Source organism: Cucurbita moschata, unplaced genomic scaffold (genome assembly GCF_002738365.1).
Source record: "Cucurbita moschata cultivar Rifu unplaced genomic scaffold, Cmos_1.0 Cmo_Scf00002, whole genome shotgun sequence".
In the NCBI taxonomy this organism is placed as follows: domain Eukaryota; kingdom Viridiplantae; phylum Streptophyta; class Magnoliopsida; order Cucurbitales; family Cucurbitaceae; genus Cucurbita; species Cucurbita moschata.
Window position 1 is genome coordinate 2,910,952 of NW_019268518.1, and position 15,988 is coordinate 2,926,939.

Genomic DNA, 15,988 nt, shown 5'->3' on the forward strand with positions numbered 1-15,988 from the left:
GGGGGGGGGGGGGGGGGGGGGGGGGGGGGGGGGGGGGGGGGGGGGGGGGGGGGGGTCAGAGAAGGCAAAAGACTTGACCTACAACTGTATTTCTAGGAGATTATAGATGATTTTTTACTCCAGTTATTATCCATCTTAGTTGGCACTAGCTGGAAGTAATCAAGTCGGGGGTTTAATCTGCAACTGATATTATGGGCTTAGATTTGTAAATTGGACTCTTCTGAAAATTAAATAGAGTAGCAGTTACATTACATCAAAGATTTTTAGAATATCAGGACTTCCTTCATCTCTTCGTGAGAAAGTATTTTCTGGCATTCCAGGACTTTCCTCCATCTCATTAGTGTTCAACATTTCTGTGTTATCTTCCTTGTTTTCCAAAGTGGACTCCCACAGGGAGACGTCTTATTACAGGCTCACAAAGTGGCGAATTTACCCTTTGGAATGGACAGTCGTTCAATTTTGAAATGATTCTTCAGGTATATGGATTCCGTAATTAATGAAATTGCATAAAAATGAATGATAAAGGATTTCTTGAACATCATCATTGGCAGGCTCATGATCAAGCAATTAGGTCTATGGTATGGAGCCACAACGACAACTGGATGGTGTCTGGTGATGATGGGGGCTCAATAAAGTAATTTTACCCCAATAAATTGGATGTATTATAGGGTTTTTTTCCACAATTTCACAACCAGTTCCTTGTTTTCTCTAGAATAGATTTGTTGAGCAAGTAGTCATTTCATATGTAACGTTTTTGAGCAGGTATTGGCAAAATAACATGAATAATGTGAAGGCGAATAAATCTGCTCATAAAGAATCAGTTCGGGACTTGAGGTAGTAAATAATAGCCTTTTTTTAAATACATTCCTCTCGTATACTACTGTTTTTGATAGATAAATCTTCTTGAATCACAATATCTACTAAGAATATTAAGACAGCACGTCATAGGGGTGAAGTTACAACCTGCTGATAAATCAACAATCTTGTACTATAGAAAACAAAGGAAAATTCTGAAATTCTACCCACAACGGAACCAAACAGAAGCTAAAGATGGCATGAGGGAGAAAAAATGTGAGGGGTGGGGTTTCTAGCGCTTTTGGCATGGTGGGAGCTTAAAATAGACTGGACCTAAACTAGGGTCCAATTCTGATCGTTTAATTTGATTCTTCCAGCCACTGGGAACCTTCTCTTCCACAATTATATCTAATCTAGAGGTCCTGATATTTTTTCACGAATACACATCTAAAGAGGCCTACTTCTTTTTATTGGTTTGGCTGATCATAATGAACTTGTTTTAAACAGCTTTTGTACGACAGATTTAAAATTCTGTTCCTGCTCTGATGATACTACAGTCAAAGTTTGGGACTTTGCTCGGTGCCAAGAAGAGCGTTCTTTGTCTGGTAATGTGCTTTGCATTTTCTTTATATGGTTTATTTCTAATTGTTGTAGTTGGAATGCTTGCTTAACGATGATATACTATCCTATGCATTTGTTCTTTCTTTTGAGAAAAAAAATGGCATGTGCATATTATATATTTTTGGGGCTTCTTTTTATATTGTTATTATTATTACAATTACTACTGCTACTGTTATTTTTTATCATCTTTTTTCATAAAAGTCGAAGTTTTCATGGAGAAAAGTGAAAAACAAATATACAAACAAGTGCATAAAATTTTTTTAGGCTTCCTAGATTGAAACTTTTTTGCCAGGTAGCATGTGATACATTTTCCATTTTGGGAGTCTTCTTGACGTTTTGCATCTGATGTTAGATGGGAAGGTATCTCTAGGTTTGATAATTTTGTTAATCTGTAAATTCTCGCCTAATATTCAGTTAGAGTTACTAAATATTGGTCAGGATAATGGTATGCTTGTCGGAAGTTTCCTACCAAGTATATGATTGAACAGTTGTGACTTGTGATTGTTAGTTCTAGATGCATGTTTAGCTCATTTTTAGGTCTTATTATTTTACTGTGGATGACTGGAAGCAACATGTAAATGAAAAAATGAGAAAATTCTTACATCCAAATACTTGCAAATTGCTTCTTTAGCTTTTGGATTTCAAAAATACCAAGTTTCATTAATGGTATGAAATATAAATACAAAAAATGGGGAAGAGCCCCCTGCAAAGGCAGTTAATAAACATTTCCAATTAGCCAATAGAGATGCTAGGCTATAACTATGTAAGTAAGAGGAATTTTTGCACCTAGAGAGAGCCAACAAAGATATAGGTTTAAAAAAATTGGATCAACGAAAGTAATTTTCTATGCTAGTCATACTTGCCTCAATGCTAGATTTATATGGATGGTGTTCTAAAGTTATCGATACAAATATATAGATTTTTCAATAGATAACATCATAATCTCTACTTCTTTAGCTGTTGGCTCATGTTTTTCAAGCAATGATTGGCTAGGCATATGAACCAAGACATCCCAATCATGTAATATGAACATAAAGAAAAATGTGATTTTTTTTTTCAAACTACCACAAGATAAACTCAAGTTGCAATTCATGCTACTTTAAAGATGAATCAAGTGTCATTATTCTTGGATGGTTACAAATTTTGGGTGAATGATAATTTAGAGTTATGATGTTTTACTAATGTATTTTAAGACTTTTTATTTATTTTAAGGTTATATGAAGGTTAAAACTTTTGAATGCCTCATGGAAGGTCAATAGTTTCATTTTGAGGCTATATAAATCCATGTATGCTGTCTTTGTAAGGCAGACTTAAAAATGCGGTAAAATGAGTATTTGTGCTTTATTTTAGCTCAGGACTAAGTTTCTTTGCTATTCTATGTAGTTTAGGCTGCATGTTTAGAATCATTCAAGTTTAACTTGATCAATCTTGCTTGTGAAGTGATATGAATGTCTGGGGTGCTTGAATATTTAGATCTAAAGGTTTTATTCTTTAATAAGGTTGTTAGATCAAATTCTCAAGAGTTACAATTATTTGGAATGAAATCAAATTGATGGGAGGGTTTTAGCATCTGTGAACTTGGGATTTGCATATTCAGAGCGCTTACGAGGGTTCTTAGATTCAACAAGCTAGGATTACCATATCAATATATTTAGACATTTTGTAATTGATTGTCGCAAGGTACATTTCCTTATGTTACTGGGTCAACAAAATTCACAGGTGTGGTTGGACTACTCTTCATGCTTGTCACATTGGATCTATTATGTGTTCGGTTTTGGTTGTTGTTGAAGACGCACTTATTATGTGATTCGTTTGTTAAGAATCTTTGAAGTAACCAAATTTTCTGTTTTGAACTCAGGCAGGCCATGGGTGGGATGTGAAAAGTGTTGATTGGCACCCCACCAAGTCTCTTCTAGTTTCAGGTTTCTGCCTTGTTTTAGGAAATTTTTTCCAGATCTTTCCGTGAGTGATCTTGAAATATTTATTACTCTGGCTGAAATTTCATCAGGTGGCAAAGACAACCTTGTAAAACTTTGGGATGCAAAATCCGGGAAAGAGCTTTGTTCATTGTGAGTTCATATCTAGTTCTAAAAAACTAATATTAATGCTGAACTAATTTGTGAGGAATGATGGTTGTGCTTTCAGTCATGGTCATAAAAATACAGTACTAGGTGTCAAGTGGAATCAAAATGGTAACTGGGTGCTGACTGCTTCAAAGGATCAAATCATTAAGGTAATGAATTTCTCTAATTTATGGATATTAATATCTTCTTATTCTCTCTTCAGTTTATGTAGTTTTATGTTTATTTTTTCTTTTCAGCTTTATGACATCAGGGCTATGAAAGAACTTGAGTCGTTCCGTGGGCATAGAAAGGATGTGACCGGTAATTGATTACAGTTATAGAATGTTTCACTGGATGGGGATAGTTTTTAAACTGACCATCCACATTTAACATTATTTCAAGTGGTACCTTTATTTTCTTTTCATTCACTTAGCTGCTCCGGCTCTTCGTTAATGTACTTTTGTTTATTTAATTAATTGATTAACATGCAGTTTATAATGAGAATATTGTATCTCACTTGTGGTCTGAGTATTTTTGGTAAATTATTTGTGTTGGTTCAAAAAGATTTTTCTCTAAGGTTTTGAGTACCATTTTAGCATGCATAAATCTTTCATTTAAGGTTTTCCTTATCATTTGTGGCACATCTAATTGAACATCAAAGGCTAGGGTTCTTCATGAGTTTGGAAACTGACATCTTGCCTCATGTTTAGCTGAGTCGGTCAATTTTAATGTTAGAATCTTACTTTTATCAAATTGAACCCTCAAATCCAAGTTAGAAGACCCACCATTAGAGACCCACCAATAAATTAACCAAAATTCAGCGTCCAGAATCTATGCCAGAAATTATTCAAGCCCAGGCACAAAAGCGCCTACAAGAGTGTCTACACATTTTGCCACAAATTGATTAAAGAAAAACTACTGGATGGTATCAATCTCATCACTTGTGAAGTTTGTCGTCCAATTTGGAAAAATTAAAGTTTTAAGCTCAAATTTAACATACTCAGCTAATATAAGGATAAAATAAATATTTCCTTTTATTTTATTTTCAAGATCAGTACTAATATAAAGGTGATTTTCCTGTTATCTTATCTCGAAGGTAAATACTGATATTAAGGTGATTTTTTTTCCAGCATTGGCCTGGCACCCTTTCCATGAAGAGTATTTTGTTAGCGGGAGTTTTGATGGCTCTATATTTCATTGGCTTGTTGGGTATGTTTGTGCTTTAGTTTCAATTTCTTGTATTGTATATAATCTATGTTGTTTACGGTTGGGAATAGTTTTGTTTTGGCTTTGGAAGGAAGAGGGATAAGTCTTTGAATGAAGACTATTATGGTAAAAAAAAGAGTTGTTTGAGATCCCTCTTCCTCATTCTTTTTTTTGTGGTGGTTGATGTTCGTAGCTATGTCTACAGAAATGGAGATACAAGTGTCGTTGAGGATTTTCACATTTCACATGGGTTGAGAATTCATCTTTCTCATATAATGTTTATTGATGATACGTCAATGTATTTGATAGAATTTCAAATTTCTTTTGAACCTGCCTCTTGAAGATAGTCACATTGTTGGATTGATCCTTGAGATAATGCTAGGATTTCCATTTTTCTATATTGATTCATTTTATTGTGATTTAATCTTGCTTGGTGTGTTAATACAATTAATGATTACAATGATTTAAAGGTCTTGAATCTCATTTCATTATACGATTTTCTTATTTACAGACATGAGACTCCTCAGATTGAAATTACCAATGCGCATGATAATAGTGTGTGGGACCTCGCATGGCATCCTATTGGTTATCTTCTGTGCAGGTTTGTATAATTTTGGATTCTGTGCTCTGGATTTGTGCCACTTTACTATTGTCAATTTTGTTGGAACGTTTGTTTTAATAGGTTCTCATCCGTTTGTTATTAAAAGAAAAAAAAAAAGGCTCCAATCCTTCCTATAGCTCCTTCGCATAGAATAATTTTGCTACCCTGCAAATCTAGCAGTATGATATTCATTTCATGTTCTCACACAAACCATACAAAATATCTCACACTGAAAGGTGAGCTTTATTAGTTAACTTCTTTCCAAATAAGGGACCACTTGTATCACCAATGGCCGGACAATCAGTATATCTATTCCTCACGTAGAGCATGGAAGAATATGCTTTAAATGGAGTATCTTGTTGGCGGAAATCATGCTCGCCTTTAGCATGATGTGGATTGTGGTCAGGCTTCCTTACGCTGTCTTCCCTGGTTTGTACAGCCTCTCAACATTGAAACATAGTTCTATGAAGGAAACATGGAAGGTTGACACAACTTCATGGGATTTGGGACTCTGAGGATATTTTAAGGGGAAGAGATTCCGGTATAGGCAGCCCTGTCACATCTCCTCCCCACCTAAGAAGCACGAATACGGATATGAGTCACGAACACGAAACGACATGGACACGATGACAAATCAAGGACACACTTATTAAAATATATATTAAGAAGGAAATTCGAAGTCTGTTTTCTGTTTTCAAAATCTGTTTTCTGTTTTCTTCCTACTACACTATTCTGTTTTAAGGTAGCATGTAGATCAATGCCTTCTTGTCAGCTGCTCCTCTGTAGTGAGGTAACTATATGTGTTCTGATGAATGAAGGGTGTTTTCTTTTGCAGTGGTAGCAACGATCACACAACCAAGTTCTGGTGTCGAAATAGGCCAGGAGACACTGCTCGTGATAAGTTTAGCACAGGTGAGCTCTATTGAATACCTAAGACTGAGAACATGTGCGGATACAAGCCTTGTTTATTTGGGTTTGGCTTGAGCAGGCCTTAGCTAAAACTTAGCGTCATTATTGATTTGTACATTCTGTGTATAGTGCATACGTAATCTAGCATTTGTACTTTTGACCTAGTATGTGAGAAGAATTGATTTGCATTTGGAAATTTCATCTGTTTTTAACTTCACATGTTTTTTTATTAGGTTACAGTGAGCAAAATCCTGCTGGTTCTGCTCGTATGACTGGTAACTTTGCAGTACCTGATGGACCTACTTCGCCCGGACCATTTCCACCTGGGTTGGCTCGAAATGAGGGAACCATTCCTGGCATTGGAGTTGCAATGCCCTTATCTGACACTGCAGTAATGGGAGAACGTAAGCAGCCACATCAAATTTCAATGCCAATAGGGGCTCCTCCCCTCCCACCTGGTCCACACCCTTCTCTTCTTGCTGCCAATCAGCAGCATCCTTTTCAACAAAATCCTCAGCAGTTCATGCAGCAGCAGCAGCAATCTCAGCACCACCAGACCCCACAAATGGCCCCATTGCCCATGCAACCTCAAAATTTACCGCAGTTACAACCTCCTTCACATTTCCCTTTGCTTCCACACCCAAATTTACCTCGACCACCCCAGATGCCGACAATGAATATGCCTTCACAACCTGGATCAATGCCTTCATCAGGACCTGCCATGCCTGGTCCCATGGTATGCTATTTTGCTACTTATTCTCTTCATTTATTTTTTATTTTGAAATTATGGAGTTTTAAATCAAACAGTCAATAGACGAGTTTAATTTTTTAGTTTGATAGCATCTTTTAACCGTTCATTATGAACTTATGAATAATTTCTCGTGTTCATTTTTTACATTATTGTTTTTATCATAATCAAAATAAATTGAAGATGAATAGGAAAAGAGGTAGAGCTACTTCAATTTTCTACATTTTGTACCAAATATAAGACAAAAGTTTATACTACCCACATGTCAGAACCGTCAAATTTGCCTCTCTGTATTCCAATCATAAATTCTAAAGCAACTTTGAGATTGCGCATATCCCTAGCAGAACAAAATACACATGGACTAGATGAACCCCTGTTCAAAAATTAAAAAGAACTTGTGTATATTGTGTATTATTGATTTTCAAGCATGAGCTTTTGTCAATTAAAAAAAATATATTATTATTGTTTTGTCAAACCTATCAATTAGTAGAGTCATGCTCAAAAAAGTTGTTTCATGCTGTAATTAAATTCGAATCCATGAAATCTTTCAGGCTTGAAATTTGTCTTTGAAAAAGGACAGATGTATGAAACCTTCGGATGGGATAGCACTTTTTGAACTCTTTTAAAATGGAATTTATTCTAAACATATATGTACTCAATATCTAAATTTTCTACTTTGGATGCCTTTTTAGGCCTGTTGCTGTACTAAGTTGTGGTCAAAAAATTTGAATCTATTTTTCATGATTGTATGCATATTGGATATTTGAATTCTTCTAACATCTAATAAGTGAGGTTTTTGGTAAAAAGTTGAATGATCTTGTGCATTTCGTGGATTTTATTCCATGAAAAAGACATAAATTGAGTGTAACTATTTAGGGTGAACTTGTGGTAAATTCTAAACATGTGAAGAAATATAATGCCAAGATTACTCGTGGTAATACCCCAACCAATCTTGCTGCCAAGAGTTTTTTTTTTTTTTATAATGATTATTGAAGTTATGGATAGTCGAAAGGGATCAATGCCATCAAGTATTGAAGAAACGTTTGCTTCATGATTTGTAAATGGACCTTGAATCTTGCAGTTTAGACTTTGGATATACCATCGAATAAGTTTCTTATACGTTCTATTGATCTAATTGATCTCTCCCATGATAGACCTCTCCTTTCTCTTCCTATAACACCCTTTTCCCTCTTGTGACACAAGGGAAAGGGACAAAGACTAAATAGATCCAAACTCATTCTCTGAACACTGGCCTTTCTCATTCTTAAGTTTGGGGGTACTGGCCTCTCGTGGCTTTTGGATCTCCAGTTCAACCATGTGATTTTTTTAATAAAATAGGCAGTAATTAATAGTTTGGGATGAGTTATCGATGACTGCTGACTGGTCCTTTTGAACAATGACGTGCATGAACTTCTGCCTATTAGGATTGTACTAATGGCATTGTGTGATTTCTCACCCCACCCCCCCTTTTCTTTTGAAGGCCTGATGAACTTAACTATGCTTATAGGGGATGCAAGGATCTATGAATCAGATGGTTCCTCCCATGCAACAAAACCATTTTGTGGGCATGAATCAAATGCACTCTGGACCTATGCCTACTAGTGGCGCTCCACCTTCTGGTCAAGGTTTTCAGAACAGCTTACCAAATATGCAGGGCCCATCTAATGCGTCTAGGGCACCAATGTATCCACAGGGTGGTGCATTTAATCGAACACAGGCTGGGCAAATGCAAATGACGCCAGGGTTTAATCCGTACCAGGTATGATTATGACGGTTATCGTTATCACTAGTATCTTCATTCGGCTATCAGTTTTCCATCACAGAGAAAACTTAATTGGAAGTGCATTTAAGCATTCAACCTTGAGTCTGTTAAATGTGTACTCTTATTTATGACACTGCAATTGAAACCAAAATCTGGGCTGTATTGTTCTACGAGGCGGTTCAAATGGGATAATCCTGTTCTACAACTATAACCAAGGCTAGTAGAGAGTATGTCTTTTAACCGTGTGGGGAATAGGATTCATCGAACGAGTAAAGTAGAGAAGGCAGACAAATGAGTTTTTTTTTTTTTTTTCTCCATTTCCTAGTAACACATTATGTATTGGCAGCATAGCCCTCAACCACTCTCGAATCTGAATTCGTCTTTTCTGAATGTGCGAGGTGTTAAACAAGCTGATGATATTAGACGGTTAAAACAGATGAAAGAGTGAGAATAGAGGAAAATGCAATCTAATGAGGGCAAAAGAAATAGAAAGATGGGGAATTTGAAGCTATGAGCATGCATGAGTAATATCTATAAGCTTTTGTTGCTAGTGAAGTTAATGGCATCACGTGTATGATCATTTTCATGGTTGCAAAACTTATTGACAACCTAAATTATTGAAACAAGTTACTCTGTCGAGTTTGTTTGCTGCAACATTGTGGTAATCTAACTCATGGAAGATTGACGACACTGGGTTGGTATCATAGTTTAGCAGTGCACAAATATTTCAATGATTGAATGGTGTTTGTACGCATGAATATTCTTTTGTTTTATGGTCGTTCTTGGAACTTTTCTTATTAAGCGTACCCGATTTCTTGAATATTCTGCTTTCTTCTTTGATATTTCAGTGATTGAATGGTGTTCGTACACATGAATATTCTTTTGTTTTATGGTCGTTCTTGGAACTTTTCTTATTAAGCGTACTCGATTTCTTGAATATTCTGTTCTCTTCTTTGATATTTCAATTGAATGGTGTTCGTATGCATGAATATTTTTTTATTTTATGGTCGTTCTTGGAACTTTTCTTATTAAGCCACCCGATTTCTTGAATATTCTGCTTCCTTTGATATTTCAATGATTGAACGGTGTTCGTACGCATGAATATTCTTTTGTTTTATGGTCGTTCTTGGAACTTTTCTTATTAAGCGTATCCGATTTCTTGAATATTCTGTTTTCTTCTTTGATATTTCAATTGAATGGTGTTCGTATGCATGAATATTCTTTTGTTTTATGGTCGTTCTTGGAACTTTTCTTATCTAGCCGCCCGATTTCTTGAATATTCTGCGTTCTTCTTTGTAGTTCGGCGGTCAACCCGGGATGCCTCCACCGCAACCACCAGGCCCCCCGCCTCATACCCAGACGCCTCAGTAATCCATCCATCATCTACTGTGTGCAACTGGAGAAAAAGCCCCTTCCCTTTCCTGTGTTACGTTTCAAAATATCCGGAGTTTGCTGTGAAGATGTGTTTTAGAGGTCCCCTAGAGTATTTGCTGTTGATACAGAGAAACTAAACCTTTCCCTCCCTCCCTTAGGTTACTTTATTTGAACTTTTCAAAGTTAATTTTCATGTGTTTTAGACGAGGAAAACCTGTATGTGACATCATTATAAGTTTCATATGTGCATATTTTGCAGATTGAGGGAGAGTAAGAGTGATATATATTCACACATCTTGAATTGTCAAAGTCCGTAGTGATTCTAAGCACCTCGACTATCCTTACAAGACCTCGGTACAAAATGAAGGAATTTAAATGAAGACACTAGGTGAAATCAAGGTGGACAGGATGAAATACTAAGTGAAATGAAAACGCTACAAAATCAAGGTGGGCGGGATGAGTTGTTCACGCTTGAAAGTCAGTATTCTATATATATATATATATATACACACACACACATCTTGAGTTGTCAAGGTCCGTTGTGATTAAAGCACCTCGACTATCCTTACAAGACCTCGGTACAAAACGAAGGAATTGAAATGAAGACACTAGGTGAAATCAAGGTGGACGAAATAAAATACTAAGTGAAATGAAAACGCTACAAAACCAAGGTCGGACGGGATAGAAGCTGGCCTGTCCGCCCTGCTCAAAGCCTCAACTCAACATTTAACTGCAAAATCTAAACAGCTTAAACAAAAGGGTTTCCAAATTTATAAATGCTACATAATTTGATCAAAGTCCATGGAAGTCCAAAGAGGCTGCCCCAAGCATTCTCGCAGGCGCGGACGACAGCCCGCACAAGCCAATGCGCACGCCTTACACCTGCGTCTGCGCGTCCTTGCCGCCGCCGCCGCCTTCTTCTCAAATTTGGTCCCTAGAAAAAGAATTTTGGATATTACAAATGATATCCAATCCTGGGACAAGTGGGTTATGGGCCCATCACGCTTCTACGCTGCGCCACTCATTCCTTTTATGATAGTTCAAGATCATTGCTACCAAATATTGTCCGCTTTGGCTCGTTACGTATCGTCATCGGTCTCACAATTCTAAAACGCGTCTATTAAGGAGAGATTTACACACTTTTATAAGAAATGTTTTGGTATTTCTGTACTTGTTGAAACAATAACAAGCCGAGAGCCGAAATTACTCGCAAGTAGTTCACTACCAAGCACAAGAAAAACACTCTTATGTAGAACTTGATTTCTTAATGAATTTGCCAAAAGTTCCACCATTTTGTATTTTTATTTCGACCCGAAAGAATTGGGTTCAAACTCAGAAAAATAAAATGTAGTAGGCTGAATTTGCAAGTCTCCAAATTAAGTTTGGGAGGGTTAACGAGGGCAAACACGGAACTTTCTAGTAGACTGGGAAACGAAACATTCTTTGTAATGGTGTGAAAACCTCTCCCTAACAGACACGTTTTAAAATCGTGAGGTTAACGACCATACGTAATGAATCAAATCGAACAATATCTGCTAACAGTGGCCTTAGGCTATTACGTTTATTTTTTAAAAATTGAATTTTTATATTCTTTTAAAAATTGAATGTTATTGTTGACAATTTGAAAGTGTTCATAGCTAGTTAAAAATTCAACTAATACACCCATTATTAATAATGTTTAAATTGGTCATAAATTATTGAAGTCAACCCATTTTTGTAGTTGGATTTAAGCCTTTATACCACTATTTCTATTATTGTTTATAGGTGACCTTTACATATATTAACTATTTAAATAAATAAATATTAATTGGTGGGTCCCTTAACCAAGCCACTGCTTATAGCTCACTCGTTCATTCTCCAACCGTTATTCTACTACTTCAAAACTCACAGTTTAATCTATTTCACTCTTCGATAGGGCGACAAGCTGCTTCAAAAATTGATGAGAGGGAAACAACCCAAATCACCTGATAAAAAGAGGTCGGAGTAAACGAAACAGCCATAAAGCTTACCTCGAAGCAGACATCGTTCTTCCTCTCATTAAATTTATTTCATGCTCGAGATCGCTTTTTAAAAGAAATAAAAAAAAATAAACATTGATGTGAGGAACAAGAATAATGGGTAGAAGGAGGCCAATGAGAAGCAACTTCAATGTGTGTTCCTTTTTATAAAGATTTTGATGATATATTATATGCTTTGGTAGGGCCCATTTAAGACATTACAATCTTGGTGGGGCCTCATCAAAGATTTCATGTTAGGATAATATACATACATACATACATACATATATATACATACATACATACATATACATACATATATACATACGTACATATACATACACATACATATATATACATACATACATATATATACATACATATACATATATATACATACATATACATACATACATACATACATATACATACATACATACATATATACATACATATATACATACATACATATACATACACATACATATATATACATACATACACATATATATACATACATATATATATATATATGTGTATATATATATATAATAGCCCTTGAAGTCCTCAAGGGTCCTATTACTATAATTGTACTATTTTTTAATATATATATTGATATTTAGAATATATTTGAAGATTTTGACTATCCAAAAAAATATATTATCTTCTCCTATCATCACTTTTATTTGCATTTATATAAAAATAAATCAAATCTAATTAATTAATTAATTAATGGTTATAAGGTTTGACATAGAACCATTAAATATTTAAAACATGGATAATAAATAAATAAAAAAAGGTTTGAATTTTTGTTAAAATTTATGAGTTTTATTAAGAGATTTAATTAAGTTGTATATTAATAATTCAGAATAATTTATGGAACAGAACTTGAAGTAAAGTTAGAGTAAATTAAACTTAAAGAATTATGAATTAAAATAAGGCATCAAACTTTATTATCTACGTAAATTTTTTAATTAATAAATATTTAATTAAATTTATGGATATATTGAACGTGTTTAAATTTTTTAAAGATTTATTACATACTTTTTAAAATATAGTCTTTTTTTTTTAAGACCTATAAAAAATTATAAAATACCATCGATTTTTAATATTGTGTGAAATAAATTTATAAGAGTCTATATTTAAAAAATTATTCAAAGTATGTATCATAATATAGTAATAAACAATAAATAAAATAATAATAATAATAATGTAATTGCCATTGAATATGAAATATTGTTAATTAATTTATTGACCTTATAAATTTGGTATAATTGTTACTTAAAATATTATATATGTTATAATGCAATGATTTTGAATAATTTTAAAATTATAACGAATTTAAATTATTTATTATCACACAAAAACAAAGATTATTTAAAATCTTTAGGAGTTGATAGAATTTATAAGTAAATTAGTGCCATATTTGAATTATCTATTATAAAATCATAATTAAAAATTTATATTAGTAAACTTTTTATTTTCTATTATTTTCAGATACCATATCAATATAAAATTTTAAATTATATCCTTTTTCAAATCTTTCTTGGAGATAACGAATTTAAAATTATTTTATTATTATTATTATTATTATTTTTGGGTTAAGGATATGTTAATGTTAAATTACTATTTTGGTTTATCGAGAACCGATACCATGAGTCAAACTATGTCTTTGTGGCATTCCAAGATTTGGGATGACATCAGTTTGCGTAGCCTATGTTGTTCGGGGTTAAGATGATGAGATAAGATGTGAAGATGCATTTGATGGACTTTTGGCTTAGTGTAGAGGGAAGGTCGAGCCTTATGATTTGGTTTAGAAGTTACAAGCGAGTGAACATGCACATACGAGTGGTGTGTATTGTTAGGATCGATACCAGTTGTTAGGATCGCACAACAACGCACACGCTCGATCTAGATGAACACAAAGAAAAGGATAGAGAGGAGTTGCAAGGAGAACTCTGGCTAAAAGGATTTTTTGTATTGATGACTTCACGTATGTACAACAAGAGAGTACAGAGAATAGAAAAGTACATTTAAGAGCTTTACTGGACGGGATATATATATGGTTCAGTCTACTAAATATAGCTTTACCAGATTTAACCATCTACTATATATAGCTATGTACCATATATAGCTTTACCGGATATAGCCATTGACCAAGCTATAAATACAGGGAGCAGACTCCATAACTCAACAATTCTCCCACTTGGAGACTGATCCTACACCATACCAATTAGAGCTTTGCATAGCTTTAATTTTCCAACATCAACACATTTTGTCAACATGTCTGCTGGATTCTTTGCACCCTCTATCTTCTCCAAACACATATCGCCTTCTTCCACTAACCTGCGAGTGAAATGGTACCGTCTTCTAATGTGTTTTGTTCTTGAATGATAGACTGGGTTTTTCACCAACTGTATGGCACTCTGACTATCTGTATAAAGGATCTTCTTGCACTGCTTCCGGCCTAATTCTTCTAGATAGTCTGTCATCCATATCATCTCCTTTCCAGCTTCAGCTATGGCCACGTACTCAGCTTCAGTAGATGAAAGAGCAACGCATTTCTGAAGCTTAGACATCCAACTCACTGCTGTTCCATCTATAGTGTAGATATACCCAGATGTGCTCTTGCTGGAGTCTACATCTCCACTCAGATCAGCATCCACAAAACCTTGCAGAACTACTTTGCCATTGCCATAACAAAGTGTAGTATTGGATGTACCTCTCAGATATCTTAGAAGCCACTTCACAGCTTCCCAATGTTCCTTCCCTGGATTTGCCATGTACTTGCTAACAACTCCCACTGCATGTGTTATGTCAGGTCTAGTGCAGACCATAGCATACATCAAACTCCCAACTGCAGAAGCGTACGGAACTGATGCCATGTGCTCACGTTCCTCAACTGTCTTGGGAGATTGCCCCTTTGACAATTTAATATGATTTGCCAAGGGGGTAGTCCTGGGTTTAGCGTTATTCATCTTGAATTTGGACAACACCTTCTCAATGTACTGCTCTTGGGATAGATTTAATGTGCCAGCAGATCTATCTCGAGAAATCCTCATCCCAAGGATCTGCTTCGCTGCACCTAAATCTTTCATCTCAAATACTGAAGACAAGCTTGCCTTCAGGTGGTTTATCTCCCTCATACTTGATCCAGCAATTAGTATATCATCCACATACAGGAGTAGAAACACATAAGAATCAGTGTATTTCTTGAGGTAGCAACACTGATCCTTTTCACTTCTGTGGAAACCACTCTTGCTCATGAAGGAGTCAAACTTCTTGTACCATTGTCTCGGTGCTTGTTTCAGTCCATACAAGCTCTTATTGAGCTTACACACCATGTGCTCCTTGCTTGGAGCTGCAAATCCTTCGGGTTGTTGCATATAGATCTCCTCGTCTAGATCTCCATGTAAAAATGCCGTTTTTACATCCATTTGCTCAAGGTGCAAATTCTCCGATGCAACAATACTCAGTAGAATTCGGATAGTAGTTAATTTCACAACTGGAGAAAAGATCTCAGCATAATCAATGCCTTTTCTTTGTGAATATCCTTTAACTACTAACCGAGCCTTAAACCTCCTTCTGCCATCTGGTTCAACCTTGATTTTGAACACCCATTTGTTCAACAGAGCTCTCTTTCCTGTAGGCAACTCAGTCAGCACCCACGTATTATTCCTTTCAAGTGAGCTCATCTCATCATCCATGGCTTGCTCCCATTTAGTTGAATCTTCCACTTGTAGGGCCTCATCAAAGGACTCTGGTTCTCCTTCGTCAGTCAGCAACAGATAGTGTAATGAGGTTGAATATCTGTCTGGTGCTCTGGTAGTTCTGGATGATCTTCTCAACACCTGTTCAGGTGCAACTTGCTCCACGTCTGGTTCTTCAGCAATAGGATCAGCCACGTCTGGT

At 35.4% G+C, this 15,988-nt stretch overlaps 1 protein-coding gene across 3 annotated transcripts in view; it reads left to right on the plus strand.

The window, feature by feature from the left end:
• LOC111464157 (flowering time control protein FY-like) overlaps nucleotides 1–10,373 on the plus strand; it is a 14,571-nt gene extending 4,198 nt beyond the window's left edge. For all 3 annotated transcript variants that reach the window (XM_023108241.1, XM_023108255.1, XM_023108247.1), the window contains exons 5-18: nucleotides 381–476; nucleotides 552–634; nucleotides 763–834; nucleotides 1,303–1,400; nucleotides 3,279–3,338; nucleotides 3,425–3,485; nucleotides 3,562–3,649; nucleotides 3,737–3,800; nucleotides 4,610–4,688; nucleotides 5,197–5,286; nucleotides 6,122–6,198; nucleotides 6,429–6,931; nucleotides 8,451–8,702; nucleotides 10,005–10,373. In XM_023108241.1, coding sequence (XP_022964009.1) covers nucleotides 381–476; nucleotides 552–634; nucleotides 763–834; nucleotides 1,303–1,400; nucleotides 3,279–3,338; nucleotides 3,425–3,485; nucleotides 3,562–3,649; nucleotides 3,737–3,800; nucleotides 4,610–4,688; nucleotides 5,197–5,286; nucleotides 6,122–6,198; nucleotides 6,429–6,931; nucleotides 8,451–8,702; nucleotides 10,005–10,076 — 1,695 coding nt within the window. In that variant the 3' untranslated portion in view covers nucleotides 10,077–10,373. The remainder of the gene's footprint in view (nucleotides 1–380; nucleotides 477–551; nucleotides 635–762; nucleotides 835–1,302; nucleotides 1,401–3,278; nucleotides 3,339–3,424; nucleotides 3,486–3,561; nucleotides 3,650–3,736; nucleotides 3,801–4,609; nucleotides 4,689–5,196; nucleotides 5,287–6,121; nucleotides 6,199–6,428; nucleotides 6,932–8,450; nucleotides 8,703–10,004) is intronic.
• The last annotated feature ends 5,615 nt before the right edge of the window (nucleotides 10,374–15,988 follow it).